At 40.6% G+C, this 23,334-nt stretch overlaps 1 protein-coding gene across 1 annotated transcript; it reads left to right on the forward strand.

The window, feature by feature from the left end:
* The first annotated feature begins 1,020 nt into the window (after window positions 1-1,020).
* Window positions 1,021-22,718, forward strand: ppp4cb (protein phosphatase 4, catalytic subunit b). The gene is made up of 9 exons (XM_063002797.1): window positions 1,021-1,195; window positions 5,085-5,317; window positions 5,874-5,925; window positions 9,989-10,039; window positions 11,094-11,195; window positions 12,933-13,106; window positions 20,370-20,496; window positions 20,577-20,766; window positions 21,919-22,718. Exons 2-9 carry the CDS (start codon window positions 5,220-5,222, stop codon window positions 22,046-22,048), a joined length of 924 nt encoding a protein of 307 aa, XP_062858867.1. The 5' UTR covers window positions 1,021-1,195; window positions 5,085-5,219; the 3' UTR covers window positions 22,049-22,718.
* The last annotated feature ends 616 nt before the right edge of the window (window positions 22,719-23,334 follow it).

Below are 23,334 nucleotides of genomic sequence, written 5' to 3' on the forward strand. Positions count from 1 at the left end.
GGTAGTTACTCATTACACTAGGTTCACCAGTTCACAAGGTTATATCGAACACAGTCTTGGACAATTTTGTATCTCCAATTCATCTCACTTGCATGTCTTTGGACTGTGGGAGGAAACCGGAGCACCCGGAGAACATGCAAACTCCACACAGAAAGGACCCGGACCGCCTCACCTGGGGATCGAACCCAGGACCTTCTTGCTGTGAGGCGACGGTGCTACCCACTTAGCCACCGTGCCGCCCGCCACAGCTGGTAGTTGGTGCCGCACAGCAACATGTTCCCTAAAGACCTGGGATTCATTTATGCCTCCAGTCTGTTTTTTTTAGAAAGTTTTCCATTTTCTTCTTGTGTCCATGTGGGTTTTCTCTGTGTCTGACCCTAGATGTTAGACTATTTACATTTTCCAGACACTTTTTATCCAAAGCGACTTACATTACAGTTACAGTCTGAGCAATTGAGGGTTAAGGGCCTTGCTCAAGGGCCCAAACAGCAGCAACCTGGCAGTGGTGGGGCTACCCTCTGTTTACTAGTCTAGTACCTTAACCACTAGGCTACAGCTTGCCCTATGAGTAAATGTTGTTTGTGATGTACTGGAGCTTTGTGTCTTGCGCTGGACACATTTTGACCCTAAAAAGGATGAAGTAGTTTGAAAAAATGAATGAATTACTGTATTTTAATTAGTGTTTTAAATGTATTTGAAACTAAACAAAATTGCTTATTTTTGTAGTCTGCCTGGGTCTTTTTTTCGAAAGTACACTGTATCTAAAAGTCAGGTAACTCTATTAACTGAGGTAAAATGAAGGTTTGTGAATTTATTTGTAAAAATAATAAAAAATAATAATAATTAATTAATTAATAAAAAAGCGCAAATTATAAACTTTTTCAACTTTTTGTTGGTCTTAGCTAGCAAACCTAGACATTAGGGTTGAATTTCAAACACGCTTATATTCACTAAATAGGTGCACTACATATGGTTTAAAGTAAAGGCTCGTGCGTCCTGTTTAGTGCCCTTGGCTGTAATGAAGAGTGGTTTGGGATTGAACCACGTGCTATACTGGATGGTGATAATGGCTGGAAGAGGCGGCGCTGAGCACCGGTAGATAGTGTCGGATAAAAAGGACGAGCCGGTTAAAAGAACCATAAAAGTGAAGTTTTGTCGGGGCTTTTTAAAAACAACAACAACTAAAGTTTTACAGGTAATGTAATGAAGATGTTAGTACATTTATTAGTATTTTATTATTCAGCGTTTGGGAGCTATGAGTGACTTAAGTGTCGGGGGTTCAATAAACGTTTCAGGCCCAGGTGGCTAAGCTAACACTACCACTACTACGACTAGTACTACTAGTAGTCTTCGTTTATTTGTTTAAATAACCCGGGATTCATTGTTAAAAAGGTAAAGTGTGCTTTTGAAATTTTAAATGTAATTTAATTCTTGTAAAATAACCGTTTTGTTTATTTTCGAATTCGCGTCAAACGAGTAAGCATGCTACCTAGCGTAGGCTAAAATTGTGTAGCTTTCAAGTACGTGACTAGTGTTGAATGTTCATGTATAAGTGAACATTTGGAATAAAACCGCGTTTATATTTTAGCATACTAACCGAATTATTATTCGTATGTAAAATACAAACCTTAAACCTGTCGTTGTTAGAAGGTTTAAACTATAAACTATTTGTAATAATTAGCTAACGTTAGCATATGCTATCTTATACGCTATGGAAGTTAGACTAGCCAGCGGCTAATTATTAGTGTTTGCGTCAGGCTGTGGTGCTGCTGGTTTAAACTGGTTTTTACTAAATACGTGTTGCTAATACAGTCCAGTATATATTTATATAAAGCTTCTTTGAGGTTTATTTCTTTTTTTCTGCATGTCTGTGTAAGCTGAACACAAACTTGGTGCACATATTTGATGACTTGGTGAAACTGCGTTTTGAACACTTGATTGATTGATTGATCTGGCTGAACTGATTGATCATTCTATTGATTATATCATTAGTTATTTAGTGTGGTTTTGCTACTATCTCATAGGTAATCAGTATGCATTTAAATTTGTTTGTTTGAATGAATGACATTAGAGATCAGAGCACAGTACAGTCGTACCTTGAAACTCAACATCAACTGTTCTGGAAGTGGCGTTGAGTTTTAAGGTATGTTTTCCCCATAAGGATGCATGAGAAACCTGTTAATGCGTTCCATGGTCTTGTGGAACTGCATATATTTTAGGCTTATGTAAAATAATGGGGTTGTTTTGGGCACTTATACACTGTAAATAACACAAAAATAATATAATAAACACTAAAATACAATTGAAAACAGCTTAATCGTGGAGATGCTTGATCTTTGGAATACAGTATTCCGCTTAGTAAGGGTGCATTCACATAAGAAGCGGCACATTAGCTTTTGCGCCGGCTTGCAAAGAATTTCATTAGTGGAGAGAACTTATGTGCAGTAATAATTAAGACAGTTTTAGTGTTTTTATGTCGTTCCTTTAATACATCAAGTCACGTTAAGCTTTTTAGACTCTCGAAACATCTGATTCTTACAATTTCTCAGAACCTCAAGCTGTAACACAAGTTTAAAAGTGAAACAGTGATGAATCGAGATCCAGATAAACACACACACACGTGGAGCTTTCAGACTGGATTTAAGTTATTCCACACAAATGCAGATTTGTCTGATATTCGCACGATGAGTTCAAGGTAAACGTTTCAAGTAGAGATGGGACGATCGATCGGCTACGAATCGGTATCGGCCGATTTTTAATCAAAATATGCTATCGGCGATCGGCCGATATTTCCTAAAAGTAGCCGATCCGATCATGTGATATATAAAGACCATGTTAAGTTAACAGCTCAGTGGATTGATCCAGACTTTGAGCTACGAAGCACCAACCATCACATCACCATTCATCAACCATCGTACAGAAACCATCGAGAAAGCTCTTCATGACCTAAAATAACATAATTAACGTTGTGCATCATACATACGATGTAATTTTGCTGATTGTAATATTTACTTTAAAAAGATAATTCAACCCGATCACATCTGAGTCGATTCTATCAGCACGTTATATAAACTCCTGGTTCATTTTGGTAAATCGTGAGCGGTTCTTACTTGTGATGTAGATGAGAACAGAAAACGTTACAGAGCCAATCAGAGGCAAAAGTTTATTCATTACCAAATTCGTTAGTTCAGGATCATCTGCTGAACTTTTAGCTCCTTAGACGGAACGAGTCTGACTCGGTTACAGATCTGTGCTAATAGCAGTTTAATGAAGCTTTTTAATGTAAGAGAGTCACACAAAATGTTCTGTAGTAGCTGGTGTTTATTTAAAACCACGACATTTAATTAATAACAGTAAACACGGAGAGATAACCGAGAAGAGAAACTTACGCTTTACATAAAACGAATCAACTCATGAATCAATGAATCACTTATAGCGATACAGTGAACAAAGCGTCTCTTCTAAAGGCACACACACACACACACACACACACACACGTGCGCGCTGCTCCGGTTTATCTTCACTGTGAGGCTCTTTTTAAGTTTATTTATTTTATTTACTGCTAACCCCCCGATCGCAATCGGCTATCGGCCGATGTCCCTGAAAGGAGATCAGAGATCGGAATCGGTGCCAAAAACCCCGATCGTCCCATCTCTAGTTTCAAGGATTTTGAGTTTAGGGGACGTGGAGTTACAAGGTACCATGTTGTAGTTCAGTGTAATACATTTACTCATATGAACCCAATTGAGCTTTAAACTACTTTTTAAGTCATTCACTTAAGTTTAACAATGACATTTATAAATAAGATCTACTAAATTAATCCGTAACATACACCGATCAGTCATAACATTAAAACCACCTCTTTGTTTCTACACTCACTGTCCATTTTATCAGCTCTACTTACCATATAGAAGCACTTTGTAGTTCTACAATTACTGACTGTAGTCCATCTGTTTCTCTGCATGCTTTGTTACCCACTTTTCATGCTGTTCTTCAGTGGTCAGGACCCCCACAGGACCACTACAGAGCAAATATTATTTGGGTTCTGAGTGGGAAACCCCCCCCAATAAGATCAGCACATAAGGATGTCCTATCTCTAATACATACCTTCATCTTTCAATTGGATGAATATGATTGAATAAAAACAAACAATCTAAGTCAGTCCCTGGTGTACCAACCCACTTATGATCATATTCATCAAAATATTAAGCTCAACAGTTGTCAGAGTCAAAAGCTCCACTAATATTCACCTCTCCAGCATCAGCACTCATTAGGGTGAGTTATGTTTATTCGTCTGGAGCTTCCTAATGGCATTGTACATTTGCAGTGAGCTTTATGATCAATTTTATGTATTTATAATGTGTATCATATTTAGGTGGTCTTTCTATGCTTAGATTTAGAACGCAGACTGCTCAGTAATAGTGCGTGCTATATGTGGTGTACTATTTGTCTGTGGGGATTTAACCAAGCTAAACTCTTTTCTGTGTGGAATTTGCACGTTCTCCCCGTGTCTGCGCAGGGTTTCTTCCGGGCGCTCCGGTTTCCTCCCACAGTCCAAAGACCTGCAAGGTCTATTGAGGTGTATTTGAGATACTAAATTGCCCATGACTGTGTTTGACATTAAAGACTTGAACTGATGAATCTTGTGTAATTAGTAACTACCTGCCCTGAATGAATGTAACCCAAGGGTGTTAAACATGAAGTTAAAATCCTTATAAATAAATAACCAAGCTAAACTCTTTCTTTGGAGCATATTTATCAAGTAATTATATTGCATTGTGTATGTACAATACCAATAAAGGCATCAGTGCAAGAAATGCCATTATAAAATATAATTTTAACTTAACTCTGGTGATGTAGCAGTTTAATATGTTAACACACCACTACCGAGAGCTCAAGCTCTTGTCCGAAAAGGGAAAAAATGAAGATGATTAGACTGGGAGGGAAGGTGGAACGGACAGCTTATATACATTGTTTTGTAAGCAGAGTATATGATTTTTTTTCATACCTATTTCAGTGTATAAACTCTCAGACTGTATATATATACTGTATATAATATATCCACTTTTTTTTTTATCCTACAGGTGCCATCATCAGCAGTTGCAGTGCCGCCCCCGCTCGTTCTCTGCCGTTTTATTTTCGTTGTGTTCGTGTGTTTGTGTGCGAGTGCCTGAACGAGCGTGTGTCCGAGTGTGGGGAGTTAGGTCGTGCTCTTTATAATGGGTGACATCAGTGATCTGGACCGACAGATTGACCAGCTGAGGAGGTGTGAGCTCATCAAGGAGAATGAGGTCAAAGCTCTCTGTGCCAAAGCCAGGTAATAAACAACAGACATTCAAACCTTGACTCATGTGGTGATGAAAGTGGAAGCTTAGTGTCTGTTTAGATAGAATGAATAGTTTTAGAAATGGGGTGAAAGTTTACCATCAATAAATGGGCGGCTCAGTGGGTAGCACTGCCAGCTCACAGCAAGAAGGCCCTGGGTTCGGTTTCCAGGATGAGTCGTCCGGGTCCTTTCTGTGTGGAGTTCTGTGCGCATGTTCTCCCCGTGTCCGCGTGGGTTTTTTCCGGGTGCTCCGGTTTCCTCCCACATTCCGAAGACATGCAAGTGAAGTGAATTGGAGACACTAAATTGTCCATGATTGTGCTTGATATTAAACTTGTGAGCTGATGAATCTTGTCTAATGAGTAGCTACCGTTCCTGTCATGAATGTAACCAAAGGGTGTAAAGCATGACGTTAAAATCCTAATAAATGAATAAATAAAAATGCATATTATGTTACTGTAAGTGGCATTAAAATTATAAAAGCCGCTTCATATTTCTTCGTCTGTCCTGGTACGTTTGTACTCACGTGGGTTTCATTGTATTTCAGAGAGATTCTCGTGGAGGAGAGCAATGTACAGAGAGTGGATTCTCCAGTAACAGTAAGTTGGATGAAAATATTCAACGTGAAGGGTGGAAAACCTCAGGCGTTTTTTCTTACACCTTAGGCGTCACCTGGTTTTACCTTGTAAGTTAGGAAGTGTTCAAACTAGTTCTATAATTGGTGTGACTTGGGTGCATTTGCCGATTGATGGAATGAAAACCTGGAGCCACACCAGTTTTGTGAAAAAGCTCCCACACCCCTGATTGAAATTACAAATGCACAAACAAAAACAAAAGCTAATAAATGCTTCATGCTTAATGATGTAACAATAGGTATTTTTTGTAGATTGCTAAATCAGTCATGAGAAAATTCACTGGAACTTTATTTGTATATATTTATACTGCAGAACTTACATAGATGTGGTTTTCTGTTCTGCTTTTGGAAAGCACATCTAAATTAAACTTTGATTTCATTCCCAAAACAGATTTTAATACAATAATGTTGAGAAATCATATCCCACTGTCTAATAACCGGTGTATATAGTGGGTGTGTTCGATAAAGCTAGTGATCTCTCTACATAGACGCATTTTACGTCATCCTGTGCTGCGCTCCCGAGAAGGAGGCTGTTCGAAATCCTAGATGCCTTAATATCCTCACTACTGAGGCATCTTAATATTTCAATGTTATTTTGGCTCAAGAACGAGCAAGCATCGGACGCTGCCTTAGTGATCAAGGCGATCCCAGAATTCATTGCGGGTCGGGTGCTCTTCTCTCACAGAAAAATAAACATGGCTGACGGGGCGGAGAAACGAATGGAGTTATTTTCAAACGTAAATAAAATATTACTGATTTTTAACTTGTATGAACTTGTACCGAGTTCGGGCTCGTCAGGAAATTTAACCGTTATCGGTACATGAAGGAAGATGTTATATTGACGTTAGCGTGCTGTGCTACCTCAGTTTATTGGTTTTAATGGCAAGATGCTAAACGCGAAATGCGAAACCTGATGGAATCGCTGTCCAAGTAGTGCGTGCGAATGATCTGCCTTATAAGTCAATGACTTATTAGAATCCTCTCTACTGAGGCAGCTGCTTATGTAGACAGTAAGACAGCAAGGCAGCTCACTAGGATTTCGAACACACCCAGTGTCTCAAATAGATTGGCCCCTTAAAAATCATTACTATGGTTATATCAATTAAGGCAAAAATGAAAGACTTCTGGAATGGTTCACCTATAATGTCTAAACACATTTAGCTGTTTTCCACCAAAAGAATCCTGATTCTTGAACCAGTTCTGTTCAGGTTTCTTCGAACCTTGGTGTTTTGTAGAGAACCGACCCGCGTTTCCACCAGTTTTTGGGAACCAACGATGGGTGTTACTTAAAGAAATTAAAAAAGAGTAGTAACATGATGGTGGAGCGTGTAGATTATGTTCGAGTATTTGTGCTGTAATTACTAGAGATGGAACGATCGATCGGCTATAAATCAATATCGGCCGGTTTTTAATCAAAATATGCTATTGGCGTTATTTCCCAAAAGTAGCCGATCCGATCGTGTGATATATAAAGACCATGTTAAGCTTAACAGCTCAGTGGATTGATCCAGACTTTGAGCTACAAAGCACCAACCATCACATCACCATTCATCAACAATCGTACAGAAACCATCGTGAAAGCTCTTCACGACCTGAAATAACATAATTAACGTTGTGCATCATACATAGTTCAGGATCATCTGCTCTGACTGACAGAAAACTTTTAGCTCCACAGACGGAACGAGTCTGACTCGGTTACAGATCTGTGGTAATAGCAGTTTAATGAAGCTTTTTAATGAAGCTTTTTAATGTAAGAGAGTCACACAGAATGTTCTGTAGTAGCTGGTGTTTATTTAAAACCACGACATTAATTAATAACAGTAAACACAGAGAGATGACTGAGAAGAGAAACTTACGCTTTGCATAAAATGAACCGACTCATGAATCACTTATATCGATACTGTGAACAGAGCGTCTCTCTTAAACGCACACACACGTCAATGCTTCCGTCACCGGTTTATCTTCACTGTTCGTCCTATTTTTAAGGTTTTTTCAGACTGAACTGTATAACATATAACCTGCGTGTGTGTGTGCGTGGTCAGTTAGACTAATGAGATATGTCTCCCGTGGGTGAAAAATGAATTACTTTAGTTTTAGAAGTAAAAAATCTCGCAATGCCGCCACACCCCCTGGTCAGTGTTTGGAAAGTAAGGGGTTAATGTTTTGAAAACACATTGCATTATGGGTACTGTATTGCATGTTGTTGTAGTCGCTGTGTGCTGTAGCCGGGGGCAGCACGTGAAACTTTCCCCTCTCGCTCCTTCACTCTGTTTATATTTATTTTCTTGTATTCAACGCGGCCACTCAGTTTTATTTTCGGTGTTCTACCCAAGCTGTTATAATAAACACAAAGTGCTTCGAGTGAATCCTGCTTTTGACTCGTCTTTGCGGTGAAAAATGAACTGAAAGTTGGGTATTACCCCAGAACGGGTGGAAAGTAAAACACACGTTGAACCCACCACCCCATCGGAATCGACCATCGGCCGATCGCTCTGTAAAGAAATCGGAGATCGAAATCAGCGTCAAAAACCCCGATCGGTACATCTCTAGTAATTACAGATGTTCGTCTTTATGCAAAAAGCATCCGTTAACTATTGGTGATAAAAAGACGTAGACGTGTTTGTCGCAGTTGTTTTTTTTAGTTCATTGATGTGAGAAGCGTTTTGCGCTTCTCTCACCGCGACCCTCGGCACAAATAGCCGAGCGATAAAACGTCACTAAAGTTCCACGACACGAACACCCATCTGTGTGAAATAACCATCAAACCCAGTCTAAAAGCTCCACATGTATCTGTGTGCAGCTGTATTTACTTCACACGTGGTGGTTTTGCAGCTCAGGGTTCTGAGTCCGCTTCTCGGGAGAGTCGAAAAAGCTTCACGTAAATAAAGCGTAACGTGTCTGAATGTACTAAAAGTACGACACAGGAACGACACTAAATCTCTCTCCGTTATTACTGGTTATAAGCGCTCTGTACTGCCCAAATTCATCGGTCATTGTTTTAGTACAACAAGCCACGTTAAGCGTTTCTCGTACTGCCCGGGTCGCTCTTACCACGTCGTATCACACAGTTCATCTCTTTGAAAATATCAGCGGCAAACTTTAATCAGGTAAACCTTAAAAGATCAAAGTGCAGCGCAACTTTCTCATGTAAAAGCACCCAAACCTCGACACTGTGACACGCCCACAGATGACGTCACGGTTCGCCCTGAAAAAACGAGTATTCTGTGGTGCCAGATTAGAACGCTAGTTCGCTGTCTGGAACCTCTTTTTTTTTTTTTTTTTTTTTCCCCCCGGTGGAAACACGCGAACCGGTTCAAAATCAAGTTCACAAACCAGAACTGGAACCGTTCCACGCCGGTGGAAAAGGGGTAGATGTGATCAAGTCTATAAAATGAATTTGTGTTTTTAGTCAGCCCGACATCGCATACTTAAACAGTACGTACTAGATTCGAGGCAGTATGCACCGCTTGGCCGGTAAAGCAGTACGCACGCAATATCCAACATATTACGTCCATCATCTTACCAACGTCACGTGATGCATGATGTCTCTTCGCCACAGTTATAACAATTTTAAAAATGTTCTCCACAAAGCTACTCGAACCGTTATTCAGGGTTGTACTTAATCATAACATTTTTTTAATGTTTTTCTTCTTTGTTACGAAGGACCCAGCTAAAAAAGGAATGTGCAAAAAAATTAAACATAATAGAGATACTGGCAAGTACTAAGCGGGGGGGCTAAATTCTCATCACTCATTCATATCTACAGAACACTCATCAGAACAAAACTAGACCATAGAGTTATGGAAAACTAGTGGATGGAATTCCACTATCCACTACCCGCTCTCATGTACTGCTTTTACTGATTTCGGACGCAGCCAAGGATTAAAGCAAAGCTTTGATTATCTAGAATTAAGCTTAATCCTGGTTTGAGATACTGACTTCAGTGTAACTGGCTTTTTGGCATAGGACTGCCTGTTTGTGTCATAGCTTTGACCTGCTATCATGTGTTTAATATGTTTCTCTTACAGGTGTGTGGCGACATTCACGGACAGTTCTACGATTTAAAGGAGTTATTCAGAGTGAGTCTAACAATCATTTAATTAAAGCTCAGAACATTTGGGTGTGGACGTCATGATAATTGGTTTAACCGTTCTGAACATTTTAATCAAAAGCTCAAAGACTTTACATTTAAAATGATTTGACTACTATAGATATTACTATTAATACTTTTGTATGTGAGTCAATTGTTGTTTAATGTAGTACAATGTAAAATTATGTCCTCTACCATACAAACAACAAATCCAACAATACATTTCAGCTTCTGCTGACTTTAAAGTGCCCCAATATTTTGTTACCAATTACTGACGCATTTTGTTTTTTAGCTATTGCAGCTTTTATCAGCTCAACTTACCATACAGAAGCACTTTGTAGTTCTACAATTACTGACTGTAGTCCATCTGTTTCTCTACATACTTTTTTAGCCCCCTTTCATGCTGTTCTTCAATGGTCAGGACCCCCACAGAGCAGGTATTATTTGGGTGGTGGATGATTCTCAGCACTGCAGTGACACTGACATGGTGGTGGTGTGTTCGTGTGTGTTGTGCCGGTATGAGTGGAGTTTTTAAATACCGTGTCCACTCACTGTCCACTCTATTAGACACTCCTACCTAGTTGGTCCACCTTGTAGACGTAAAGTCAGAGACGATGGCTCATCTACTGCTGCTGTTTGAGTCGGTCATCTTGTAGACCTTCATCAGCGGTCACAGGACGCTGGATGGATGTTTTTGGTTGGTGGACTATTCTCAGTCCAGCAGTGACACTGAGGTGTTTCACAACTCCGGCAGCGCTGCTGTGTCCGATCCACTCATACCAGCACACCACACACTAAGAACGATCCACCACCCGAATAATACCTGCACTGTGGGGGTCCTGACCATTGAAGAACAGCATGAAAGGGGGCTAACAAAGCATGTAGAGAAACAGATGGACTACAGTCAGTAATTGTAGAACTACAAAGTGCTTCTATATGGTAAGTGGAGCTGATAAAATGGACAGTGAGTGTAGAAACAAGGAGGTGGTTTTAATGTTATGGCTGATCGGTGTATATTTGAATGCCATTTCTTTTCTATTAAGGTCGGTGGTGACGTTCCAGAAACGAACTACCTCTTCATGGGAGATTTTGTGGACAGAGGTTTTTACAGCGTGGAGACTTTTCTCTTACTTCTAGCTCTTAAGGTGTGTACTTTAGTTCCTCTGATTTATATAGAATGTGTTTGCATGAACAGTGCTGTGAAAAAGTATTCGCCCCGCCTCAAATTCCCATCAAAAAGTATTTCCCATCTTAGCTACTAAATTAACCAAATACAGTTGGGATTCATTCCAGTAGCTTCACTCAGGCATAATCATTGCCAGACCTGTTGAATCTAAACATTGAACTTGTCTGGCAATGTGAAGCAGACTAAAAGGTCTTAAAAAGCAGCACATGATGCCACAAAGAGATTTAAATACAGATGTAAAACATATTAATTGAAATTGACCATTCTGGAAAGAGTTACAAAGCCGTGCTTACTCCAGGTGCTCCGGTTTCCTCCCACAGTCCAAAGACGTGCAAGTGAGGTGAATTGGAGATACAAAATTGTCAACCTTGTGAATTGACAAACAAACAAAGCCATGCTATAGCCCTTGGATCTCAGCAAAGCACATTTTCCACCAATAGAGAACTTTTGGGTATGTGGGAAAGTTTACCACATACCCAAAATGTCTCTATTGGTGGAAAATGTGCTTTGCTGAGATCCAAGGGTTATAGCATGGCTTTGTTTGTTTGTTTAATAGGATTTTAACGTCATGTTTTACCCGATGGTTACATTCATGACAGGAACGGTAGTTAGTCATTACACAAGATTCGTCAGTTCACAAGGTTACATCAAACACAGTCATGGACAATTTTGTATCTCCAATTCACCTCACTTGCACGTCTTCGGACTGTGGGAGGAAACCGGAGCACCCGGAGATCTCTTGATTGGTCAAGGAGGTCAGGCACAGCTGTAAAATACGCAAGCACACCAGAGCTGGGTTTTCAAATACATCGTATCGAATCTCAGCTCTGCCGTCCGGCTGGATGGGATGGGCGGCTGCATGAACAACGATTGGCTGCTGTTCATAGGGTTAGGGACAAGTCGGATCACGGGTCCTCATAACTGGAGCAATTACGACCCCTGTGCCTGCACAGGGCCGAGGAATAATACTGATCAGGGTGTGGCTCGTACTGTATATGAACTCGACTCGGGCAGGTGAAACATGCAGTCTGTACTGAGAACGTGTCGGAGGGGGCGTGTGTCAGTTGAGACGCGTCCTCAGTAAGCGGTGGGGGGTTGAATCGGTGGAGGACGCAATCCGGGTAATTGGACACGACTAGACTGGGGGATAAAAAGAGGGGGGGGATATATAAAAAAAAAAATCATTGAACTTGTCAGGAAATGTAAAGCAGACTAGAAGGTCTCAAAAAGAAGCACATGGTTCCACATTCTAAACAGACTTAGAAGAGACTTGATTTACAAAGCTATTGCTACAGCCCTTGGATCTCAGCCAACCACAACTTTCCCAGATCTCTTGATTGGTCGAGGAGGTCAGAAAGGAACCCTAAAGCCCTGCAGGCCTCACTTGGTCAGTTCAGGTAAAATTTAGCTGAGCAGTTGATGGTCAGATTGGTATTGGTACAGAATTGTAACCACTTCACTACCATTTGGCTGCCAGAAAGTGTTGGGTGTTTAGGCAGTGCAGGAGGCAAATAAAGTAGCCCATCAGTGTGGAAACTTAAGATCTCAGTGTAAGTGTTAGTGGAGTTTATCAGAAACAATTGGCTGTGTGGATGAGTGGTTTCCTCTGATATACCTTTTACTCTTACTGGACAAATACTGACATTAGGAGGCTAAAATGAATTAACTGTGATGTGCTTGTCGTGGTCTGCTTCAGGTCCGCTACCCAGACAGAATCACCCTGATCCGGGGCAACCACGAGTCGCGGCAGATCACGCAAGTGTACGGGTTCTACGACGAGTGCCTGAGGAAGTACGGTTCAGTCACAGTGTGGAGATACTGCACGGAGATCTTTGACTACCTCTCCCTGTCGGCTATCATTGACGGCAAGGTCAGTGCCTTGAGTAAACAACGAAACCATGTACGGTGGAACCTTGACTTACACGTTTAATTCGTTCTGTGATTAAGCTCGTAACTCAATTTGCTCGTATATCAAATCAAATTTCCCCATTAAAATGAAGTGAAACGCTATTAATCCGTTCCAGCCCCCCAAAAACCACACAGATTTTTTTTGTTACGTGTTTTTAAATAAGAAAAATGTATTTTATATGTAACAAATAATGTATAAAAAACAATAATACATAATAGAAGAGAATGTAAAGACAGACTGGTTTTATTAAGTGTGTTTACCTGGAAAATCAGACGAAGATGCTGGCGGAGGTGGGGATTGGCGGAGGAAGTTGGGGGAGTGTTTCATTTCGTGCTCTATCACTTACTCTTAAACTTAATTGCTACTTAAAAAAAAAAAAAAGTATATTTTTTTACTTCTTACTCTTCTTCTTCACTGACGTTTGGCTTTTTCGCCACACTTTCCTCGCTTTCACTTGCTTGTACGGCAAGATAACCAGGTGAACTGAACGCTCGCTGGGCTACCCAGTGGCGGGTGGCGTAAGCTCGCTCGCTCGCAGCTCAGATCTCGGCTCGTATCACAAAGCAAAAAATTGACCGACAGCCCGTATCTCGGAAAGTTCGTAAGTTGGGTCACTCATAAGTCAAGGTTCCACTGTATTTTTTACATAAGAGTGTGAACCGGAGGCTTCAAAATACTATTATATACATTCGACGTAACTAGACGTCGATTGATTGCTGTCAAATCAGTTTCTTCGGCTAATGCAGCTAATGGTTATAAATGTCATCTAGATTCACTTCTATTATCTGCCGCTTGATTTAAATGGAAAATCAGGACAGAGAGCGGGAGCCGTGCTTGCTCAAGCCTCGCCCTTATTATCTCTACAGAGCACTATGCAGATCCACCCTGCTATAAAAACAGATAGAACTCGGTACCCCAAAAGCGACGGGAACTAATTCTGATGCCAAGACAAGATGCCACAAATGAATTTAGAACTGGCGTTTAGAGGCCGCTCAGGTGGCGCAGCCGTATAAAAGTACGCTAGCACACCAGAGTTGGGGTTTCGGATACATCGTATCGAATCTCGGCTCTGCTTTCCGACCGGGCTGGGCGGCTGCATGAACAACGATTGGCTGTCGTTCATAGGGTTAGGGATAAAAAAGTTGGATCATGGGTGCTCATAACTGGCGAGGCCCCTGATGGCGCCTGCACAGGGCCGAGGAATGATGCTGGTGGGGGTGCGGCCCTCCGTACACAGTGCCCGTCGGTGTATGAATGCGGTCTGTACTGACTGTACGTGTATGTCAGTTGAGAGGCGTCCTCAGTCAGCGGTGAAGGGTCGAATCGGTATAGAGGACGCAATCAGGGTAACTGGACACGATTAGAATAGGGGAGAAAATTCGGACCTTTGTTGGTCATATATACACATACAGGCGTACAGTACAACAAATATCCCAGCTTGTTTTGGAAATCCGGGGTCAGCCATTGTACGGCGCCCCTGGAGTCGAAAGGGTTAAGGGCATTGCTCGAGGGCCCGACAGTGGCTGCATGGCAGAGCTGGGATTCGACCACCACTGTCCCATATGACACTAAACTCACTCATACGTACCTGCTAATGGGAGACCAGGCTCCTGCTTGCCCCCTTCATGTACCACAAACCTCTGTCAAACACGTCATCTACCCCCCCCCCCCCCCCCCCCCACACCCCCCAATAAAAACTGCCTAACGTCCTAAACGCACTCAGACTGAAACGCCATTAAACTCTACACCCTAATCCCTATAAAATATCTTTAAGAATTCCTATAGACACAAATCGACCCCCGCTTTGACTTTTTAAAAACAGAACCTATTACTCAGCCATAATAACAGCCATAGCAACTGACATGGTGTTAAGAAGAACTTTATGCAGACATGCTGTTTTGCATCAGCAGGCAATCACACTGCATGCATCATGTCCCAGTATAAAGGTGGAAGTCTGCTTATCATCTCGTGATAGCTACACATGTTTTCAGGAAGAGCTTTAATAGCACGTTATCTAGCACTTGCTGCTGTTTAAAATCTACATTTAGAATGATGAACCAACTTGTCTCACTGTGTTTGTGCATGCTACATTCAGCTGTTTTTTCATTATATAAGAAGTAAAGACTGTATATACTGTATTTTGTTGGTCTTCTTTAAGCTGGTTGGATAACTAATAATCGTTGACTAATTGCTGCATTGACGAATACTGCATTAACACCCAAGCTCGACTAGGTTGCCGTAAGTCCGAGCATGTTGTTTGCACTTACAAAATGACTAAACAGAGAGCAAGGGCATAAAGTATTATGTAGGAAACAGTAGTCATCTGTGTAACATCTGTGCGCCTGCGAATGTTTATTTTCTGCGGCTTCACACAAAAAATGTTGAGCTGAACCCGTGTTGTGAAAATGCTTCACGGTCTGGACATGTTAACCACTAAACGAATGTGTGACTCGCTACTTTGCATCAAAAAGCTTGACAGGCAGCAGCTTTACTTAGTGGAAATGTTTGGTCTAATGATTATGTTCTGGGGGAGTTTGTTTTAGGCAATGCTGGACAGTTTCATAAGAGCAAGCACTTTACAGCACTTAATAAATCCAGTTGTTTAACTGACAGCTGGCTGGACTTTACTTCTCATGTCCCACTGCATCTTCAGTCTTTGTTTTCTCTTCATTGACTCATGTTTTAATTATATCTACAATCTGAAACCGCATTGGACACATGCATTTAACACATTCATATCTTATAAGGGGGAAGCTACCCCATCCTGTGATATTTGCAGAATACCTCGCTCTATAAAACATGTACTGACTGAATGCCCGAAATACTTACGAGAACGATAGTGTATAGCAATACCTAAAACTATGGAAACATTTTTAACCAAGCCAAAATCCAAACACTACTTGAATTTTTAAAAGTACCTGGTCTAAAAGAACACATAAAACAGCACACTAAAATATAGATGTTGTGAATATAACCAGAGATGGGACGATCGATCGGCTACGAATCGGTATCGGCCGATTTTTAATCAAAATATGCTATCGGCGATCGGCCGATATTTCCTAAAAGTAGCCGATCCGATCGTGTGATATATAAAGACCATGTTAAGTTAACAGCTCAGTGGATTGATCCAGACTTTGAGCTACGAAGCACCAACCATCACATCACCATTCGTCAACCATCGTACAGAAACCGTCGTGAAAGCTCTTACGATGTAATTTTGCTGATTGTAATATTTACTTTAAAAAGATAATTCAACCCGGTCACATCCGAGTCGATTCTATCAGCACGTTATATAAACTCCTGGTTCACTTTGGTAAATCGTAAGCGGTTCTTACTTGTGATGTAGATGAGAACAGAAAACGTTACAGAGCCAATCAGAGGCAAAAGTTTATTCATTACCAAATTCGTTAGTTCAGGATCATCTGCTGAACTTTTAGAAAACTTTTAGCTCCTTAGACGGAACGAGTCTGACTCGGTTACAGATCTGTGGTAATAGCAGTTTAATGAAGCAGTTTAATGAAGCTTTTTAATGTAAGAGAGTCACACAGAATGTTCTGTAGTAGCTGGTGTTTATTTAAAACCACGACATTTAATTAATAACAGTAAACACGGAGAGATAACCGAGAAGAGAAACTTACGCTTCACATAAAAACGAATCAACTCATGAATCAATGAATCACTTATAGCAATACTGTGAACAAAGCGTCTCTTCTAAAGGCACAAACACACACACACACACACACGTGCGCGCGCTGCTCCGGTTTACCTTTACTGTGAGGCTCTTTTTAAGTTTATTTACTGCTAATCTTAGTGGATTTCGCTTGGATTGCTCTGTAGTGAGTTGGAGGTTAATAAATATTTTTGCAATGCAACGTTGGTGTTTTGTAGAGAACGATCAGGTCAGAAATACTGTAAAACTTGTGTGTGTCGGTGTATTATGATATAAACTGTATTAAGACCCTGTACAGCCACAGCCTGCGTTTCTCCTCACGCGGTATCTTGCGTTCTCATTGGCTGTTCGACATAGCACTCATTGCCAGTTGTGCAACTCAGATTGAGATATCTGACATGCTAGAAATCTTGAGCGCTCTGCGAGCCAGTCGGATCGAGTTGTTAAATAGTTCACACATAGCGATTGAGAGCCGAGTTTCGATCGCCGAGTTGCTCCCGAGCAAATCTAGCATCGACCAGTCGCCGAGCGAAAATCTGGGCAAAAGTCGTGTAGTGGGAACCAGGCATAAGCTGGTCAGCGTAGAGACTTGTTTTATGACATTACTATTATTGAAATGAACACACACTGGAATGACTTTTACATTAGCTATGAGTTAGACTTCACAAGTCAATAGTCATACAAATGATGTAAATGACCTATTTACATGTATTTTCGTACTCTCTATTGTTAAAAGAAAGGAAGTACGTGACAAACACTTGCATGTTCTCCCCGTGTCTGCGTGGGTTTCCCCCGGGTGCTCCGGTTTCCTCCCACAGTCCAAAGACATGCAAGTGAGGTGAATTGGAGATGCAAAATTGTCCATGACTGTGTTCGATATAACCTTGAGAAGCGATGAACTTTGCGTAACGAGTAACTACCGTGTGTCTGTCATGAATGTAACCAAAGAGTGTAAAACATGACGTTAAAATCCAAATAAACAAATGTGACGAACACCCCAATATGTTTACCCTGGTGGTGTGTTGGTGTAATCACAGGTGCTTATGAGCTACAGTGTTACACAAGTTACTTAAAGGCTAAGCACCAGCTAATATTGAAGTTTTAAACACATACATGCATCGAAAGTTGAGTTCCTAACTTGTGATTATTGATAGTTAGAAAACATTTTTTTTTTACAAATTCAAGGATACGGCTTAAAATTCTGTTGTTTTGCGTCGCTCGCGGTCTTCGGAATCTGTCACAGGCGTCGCACGTGTGACGTAGATGGTGGACAACAACTCAAGAAGTTGAATGGAAGGCGATGCAAAATAACTAAAAGATGCGGTGTGTTTGATATTATCGCCAAATATATAAATATTATATATCTAGATAGATATATAGATGAGACAGCTTTAGGACAAATCAAATGCGTGTTTATTGATAAATACAGAACAGAGCAGGAATGCGCAATAAGTGCGCGTGTTTTCTCTATTAAAAAAAGGTTTAAATTTAGCTTCTATCCTAGGCTAGATATACACTGTAAAACAAAAAAAAAGTGTTTAAGCTAAATATTTTAAATGCACTAATCTGATCAAAATATGGTATAAATAAAAATAGAATAAAGGCTGAAAGACCTTAAACCTGCGTTATCATGCGCGCTAGAAAAACCAACATGTTCACCTGATGTGGTTTCAGAGAGGATCTGAGTGGGGTAGAGATGTTCCCCTCAGCACTAAAACTCTCACTGATGGTGCTCGGTGCACAAATACACACCTGTACTGTTCCTGCATGCGACTTTACAGAGCAAAGCAAATCTAGCCTGGTTATTAATGCTCCCCTATTAACCATCTATCTATTACGTATAATTAATATAACAATATATACTACATTTTAAGTTATTATTCGTTTCAATACATTTTTATTCAACGAAAAAATACATTTCAATCATTTCAGCAAGCCAGCAAGAGAGTATCTGCAGGCTGCAATGTCATATTAACCGTCATTAAGTGTTTTAGAACCCCGAGGCTGTTTAAATATAGTCTAAATTACAATTATTTTATTGAGTGTGAACCATTAATAAACTTGCCTGTAATTACTGTTGCCATTGTTTCCATCTTAAAACACAAAGCCTGACACTCAGGTTGAGGTAAAATGACGCTCTTAGCTCATTTTCATAATTAATTCATTTAACATTTATTACACCTGGATGTAAGCGTAAAACAAGATGGACCCTGCAACAGCAGACAGAAAGAAAGACAGAAAGAAAGAAAGAAAGAAAGACACAAAGAAAGTCAGAAAGAAAGAAAGAAAGAAAGAGAAAGAAAGACAGAAAGAAAGAAAGACAGAAAGACAAAGAAAGACAGAAAGAAAGACAAAGAAAGACAGAAAGAAAGACAGACAGAAAGAAAGACAGAAAGAAAGAAAGACGAAGAAAGACAGAAAGAAAGAAAGACAGAAAGACAAAGAAAGACAGAAAGAAAGACAAAGAAAGAAAGAAAGACAGAAAGAAAGAAAGACAAAGAAAGACAGAAAGAAAGAAAGACAGAAAGAAAGAAAGAAAGACAGAAAGAAAGACAAAGAAAGACAAAGAAAGAAAGAAAAAGAAAGAAAGACAAAGAAAGACAGAAAGAAAGACAGAAAGAAAGACAGAAAGAAAGACAGAAAGAAAGACAGAAAGAAAGACAAAGACAGAAAGAAACAAAGAAAGAAAGACAGAAAGAAAGACAGAAAGAAAGACAGAAAGACAGAAAGAAAGACAGAAAGAAAGAAAGACAGAAAGAAAGACAGACAGAAAGAAAGACAGAAAGACAGAAAGAAAGACAGAAAGAAAGACAGAAAGAAAGACAGAAAGAAAGAAAGAAAGACAGAAAGAAAGACAGAAAGAAAGACAGACAGAAAGAAAGACAGAAAGAAAGAAAGACAGAAAGAAAGACAGAAAGACAGACAGAAAGAAAGACAGAAAGAAAGACAGAAAGAAAGAAAGAAAGACAGAAAGAAAGAAAAAGAAAAAACGTTATACAGGCACCCCCACTGTCACTGCAGATTCATCCTCTTCATTAAATTCAGAAATAGCTTCGGAATCTGAAGAACCAGCACTGGAAAATTCGCAGTCCAAGTCAGTCATAACGGTGTAGGAGTTCACTGTTGTCCACCAGTGACGTCACGCTGCAACTTCCTGGAATTTCCGGAGCGACCTCGGGTTTTTCCGTCAATTTACTTGAAATCGTCGATTTTTGAGTGAATTCAACAAGTTATTTACATTTTATTCACGTTTATGGTTTTTAACTAGCTAAAATAATGTGAAATCTTTAGAGGTCCATTAGGTGGTGCTTAGCCTTTAATACTTAATTGCTTCAGTCATGGCAAAACCTTAAACAGGGAGTTCATGCATGTAAGCCCTTTTTGTGCTTGTTCAATTCTTTCTGAAGATCTGATATGAAGAGGAAAATTAGCCACATGGTCAAAGACATTTTTGCCCAATGGTAAACTCTGCAGTCCAGTAAATTCCAATCTTGTTTTGGTTAATCTGTAGAGCTGTTATTTATATTCATTTGGTTTTTGTTTTCTTCCTGTAGATTTTCTGTGTGCACGGTGGCCTTTCGCCTTCCATTCAGACCTTAGACCAGATCCGAACCATCGACAGGAAACAGGAAGTGCCACACGACGGGCCCATGTGTGACTTGTTATGGTCAGACCCTGAAGGTAACGCATTTTTCAGAGAATCGGTTCATACACGTAAAAAAAGATTGCAGGTTATACTGATGAGCTGTCGGTGCCCACAGATACCACAGGCTGGGGAGTGAGTCCGAGAGGAGCGGGTTACTTGTTTGGCAGCGACGTCGTGACCCAGTTCAACAACGCAAACGACATCGACATGATCTGCCGAGCTCACCAACTAGTCATGGAAGGCTACAAGTGGCACTTCAATGAAACGGTGCTTACTGTGTGGTCTGCGCCCAACTACTGCTACAGGTATGTGTGTGTGGAGAGGAATAACAGTGCATGCAGCATCCGAGCAGCTTAACCCGTTTCGGAATAAGTGAGTGTTATAAACCTATTTGGGCTTATTATATGAGGTCGTAACACTTGTTTACGATATATACAGTCCAATTTATAGATATAAATAATTAGAATACACAATTCTTTGAAATTAGTAGCACACCAGAGCCGACATCTGGGCGCCTACACATACAACAATTGACTCATGCGTAGGGAGGACGCCAGAGGGGCTCCCTCATAACTGATGCAATTACGACTCTGCTGGCTAATTGATGGCGCCTGCACAGTGACGAGGGATAACGTGGGCAGGGTATGTCTCAGCCATGATATTAAAACCACCTCCTTGTTTCTACACTCGTTGTCCATCTTATCGGCTTCACTCACCATATAGGAGCACTCTGTAGTTCTACAATTACTGACTGTAGTCCATCTGTTTCTCTGCATGCTTTGTTAGCAGGTATTATTTAGGTGGTGGATCATTCTCAGCACTGCAGTGACACTGACATGGTGGTGGTGTGTTAGTGTGTTGTGCTGACACAGCATCGCTGATGGAGTTTTCAAACCTCACTGTTACTGCTGGACTGACAATAGTCCACCAACCAAAAATATGTCCAGCCAACAGTGTCCTGTGACTACTGATGAATGTCTAGAAGATGACCGACTGGAACGGCAGCAATAGATGAGCGATCGTCTCTGATTTTCCATGTACAAGGTGGACCAACTAGGTAGGAGCGTCTAATAGAGTGGACAGTGAGTGGACACGGTATTTAAAAACTCCAGCAGCACTGCTGTGTCTGATCCACTCATACCAGCACAACACACACTAACACACCACCACCATGTCAGTATCACTGCAGTGCTGAGAATCATCCACCACCCAAATAATACCTGCTCTGTAGTGGTCCTGTGGGGGTCCTGACCATTGAAGAACAGGGTGAAAGGGGGCAAAAATAGTATGTAGAGAAACAGATGGACTACAGTCAGTAATTGTAGAACTACAAAGTGCTTCTATATGGTAAGTGGAGCTGATAAAATGGACAATGTAATGTGTGTAGAAACAAGGAGGTGGTTTTAATGTTAAGTCAGTATGCATTTGTAATGCCTGTCATTTTCTCTCCTCTGTAGGTGTGGTAACGTAGCAGCCATCCTGGAGCTGGACGAGCACCTGCAGAAAGAGTTCATTATATTCGAAGCAGCGCCACAGGAAACAAGAGGCATCCCTTCGAAAAAGCCAGTGGCCGACTACTTCTTGTGATCCTGTGGCGACCTTAGAAAACAAAACGTGACCTTTTTTGCAGGAGGGGTTGTCTTGTGTCTACTTCTTACTTTATCTTTTCCCTTTGCTGCCCAACTGTCTTAACTATTTCCCTACTTTCTCACTTTTTTATTGATTTTTTTTTTTATATATATAATTTTTTTTGTCCTTGATAAGCATCTATATTCTCACTCTCAGCTAGACATTTCCACCTGGACTTTCACTCTGAGCCACAAAGACTATTCTTACATTCTATTTCTTTAAACAGCTGTAAAGTCAGTGCTCTGTGTAAAACGCTGTAGCTGTATGCATTTCTAACAATGTGAATAGCACTATGACGAGAGGAAAATAATCATACATCGTAACATTAAACTTGGGTATGCACAAGTATTTTATACTCTTCATGCTGTTACTTTGTTTTTTAAATGCATACAGGCACGTGTTAAAGATTATGGGTCGTTTTACTTTGCCCCTCAGGTCCTAGTCTTACAGTATTTGACTTTTGTGAAGGGAAAGCTCTAAATCTGTAGTGAACAACCACACTGGAAAGATTTGCATTACAACCGAACTGTTTTAGGCAATCTTCTTTTCCCCCCTGAATGTTCTCTCAATAGGTTAAAAAGTTGATTTTTATTATTATTTGTGACAATAAACTGTACTTTTGTATGAATCCTAAGCATTCTGTGTCCGTTTACTCTGGTGTCTGGTTACGGACCTTGCTCAGAAGCCCAACATGGGCAGCTTGAAGGTGGGTCTTGAACCAGCAAGCTTTTGATTACTACTGCTACCTCTACCCTTAAACAGCGGAGACCCTACTGTACAACCCTGGGATGAATTAATACATCAATTGCGGGACGGCGTGCCCAATGTCACATGCACAGGGCTTATTTCCAGCAGCCAATGAGTAACGAGATCCCGCCCACCCTTAAAAACGGGGCCAAAACTCTTAGTCGAGAAATCTGCTTTTTGGTTCTCAAGACTGTTGGCCCTATTTTGACGCCGTAGAGGTGATTGTAAAACACCACATGATCGCGCCTCATTGTCGAAATAGCTCTACCGATGAACAATTTTATTTGTTGTTTGTTCAACGAACATGGAAGGGATTTCTGGAGTTCTTTGTGGAAGGGAATGAGTTTATATGACCATAAAGGCATTTGTTAGTTGACTTGTTAAGGAGTCTATGACATAGTTGCATTATTGATGCATATTTGAACCCATATTGCATATTTAAAGTTTTGGCTGATCATTTAAAGGCTACTAATTGCTTAATTGAACTTTAAAACATA

The sequence above is a fragment of the Trichomycterus rosablanca genome, chromosome 10 (assembly GCF_030014385.1).
Source record: "Trichomycterus rosablanca isolate fTriRos1 chromosome 10, fTriRos1.hap1, whole genome shotgun sequence".
Classification (NCBI taxonomy): Eukaryota; Metazoa; Chordata; class Actinopteri; order Siluriformes; family Trichomycteridae; genus Trichomycterus; species Trichomycterus rosablanca.

Coding starts and splice junctions, on each gene's coding strand:
- ppp4cb (XM_063002797.1), top strand. CDS start 5,220: ATGGGTGACATCAGTGATCTGGACCGACAGATTGACCAGCTGAGGAGG. Junction 5,318..5,873: donor GCTCTCTGTGCCAAAGCCAG/GTAATAAACAAC, acceptor ATTGTATTTCAG/AGAGATTCTCGTGGAGGAGA. Junction 20,767..21,918: donor GCGCCCAACTACTGCTACAG/GTATGTGTGTGT, acceptor TCTCCTCTGTAG/GTGTGGTAACGTAGCAGCCA.